Source organism: Pteropus vampyrus, unplaced genomic scaffold (assembly GCF_000151845.1).
Source record: "Pteropus vampyrus isolate Shadow unplaced genomic scaffold, Pvam_2.0 Scaffold1000009147, whole genome shotgun sequence".
Taxonomy (NCBI): domain Eukaryota; kingdom Metazoa; phylum Chordata; class Mammalia; order Chiroptera; family Pteropodidae; genus Pteropus; species Pteropus vampyrus.
Window position 1 is genome coordinate 1 of NW_011923549.1, and position 1199 is coordinate 1199.

Genomic DNA, 1199 nt, shown 5'->3' on the forward strand with positions numbered 1-1199 from the left:
TTTCCCGGCACATTTTGTGGCGGCATCGAGCTCTGCGTCTTATCCTGGAAATGTCTTATTTCTTCCTCCGTCCCAGAGGACGATTTTGCCAGACCTAGACATCTTGGCTGACAAGTTCTCTGTTTCGGTTCTTCGGAGACGTAGTCCGGTGCCTTCTGGCGGGCGCGGGTTCTGATGACAAGGTGGCTGTGAGGTCGCCATGAGCCCCCAAAGAGCCCCTTCCCGCCTCTGCCGTCCCGAGGTCCCCCGGCTGTCGGCAGCGTGACTGTAACGATTGCCTGGGTGGATGCCTTTGGGATTTTCCTTCTCAGAGTTTATTGAGTTTCTTGGGTGTGTGGGTTAATGGTTTTCCCCACACTTGGGGGATTTTTCAGCCGTTATTCCTTCAGATGGCCTATCCGCCCCTTCTCTCCCTCATCTCCTTTTGGGACTCCCATGATGTCTGACAGCAAACACGCTTCTGTGTGAGGCCGGGGAAGTCAGGGGCGGGTTGGGGTGCAGGGGGGAGGCGCAGCCGCTGCCCGAGCTGCCCGTCCCGGCCTCCGATCGCGCCTCCTGATGCCAGCCGTTCCTCCTCAGACTGTCTTTCTACTCCGGACACTCCTCCTTCGGGATGTACTGCATGACATTCTTGGCGGTGAGTCGGTTTTCCAGGACCTGCCGCGTGCGCCACCGCGGCCGCGTCATCATCGCCTTTGGCTGCGCCTCGGGTGCTGAGTCTGTACCGTGGCGCGTGCGCGTGCGGGAGGCGGTGGCGGGGCTCAGCTGGCTGGTTCCTGACAGCTGCGGGCGCTGGGCCCCGCCTGGCTCTGCACCCTGGGCCTCAGGCGCGGGTGGCCCTGGCTGACCCGCCCTCTGGCCCGCAGCTCTACGTGCAGGCCCGACTCTGCTGGAAATGGGCGCGGCTGCTGCGGCCCACGGTGCAGTTCTTCCTGGTGGCCTTCGCCCTCTACGTGGGCTACACCCGCGTGTCGGACCACAAACACCACTGGAGCGACGTGCTCGTGGGCCTCCTGCAGGGGGCGCTGGTGGCCGGCCTCACTGTGAGCCGCCCCGCGCCCCCACCCCCTTCCTCAGCCCCCCCTGGGTCTCGTCCGCGCCGCACCCCGCTTGCACCCCGCTCTCTGCCACCCCGGTCTGCTGTGCTCATTGCTCCCAGCGCGTCCCCCCGCGTCCCCTGGGGTCCCGCTCCCCCTGGG

The 1199-nt window shown here is 65.1% G+C and overlaps 1 protein-coding gene across 1 annotated transcript; it reads left to right on the top strand.

The window, feature by feature from the left end:
* Window positions 1-114: 114 nt before the first annotated feature.
* Window positions 115-1193, top strand: LOC105311767 (phospholipid phosphatase 2-like; the record flags this gene model as incomplete). Its single annotated transcript, XM_011387675.2, has 2 exons — window positions 115-637; window positions 867-1193. Coding segments are annotated over exons 1-2 (351 nt in total), but the record flags the coding sequence as incomplete, so codon positions are not given.
* Window positions 1194-1199: the final 6 nt, after the last annotated feature.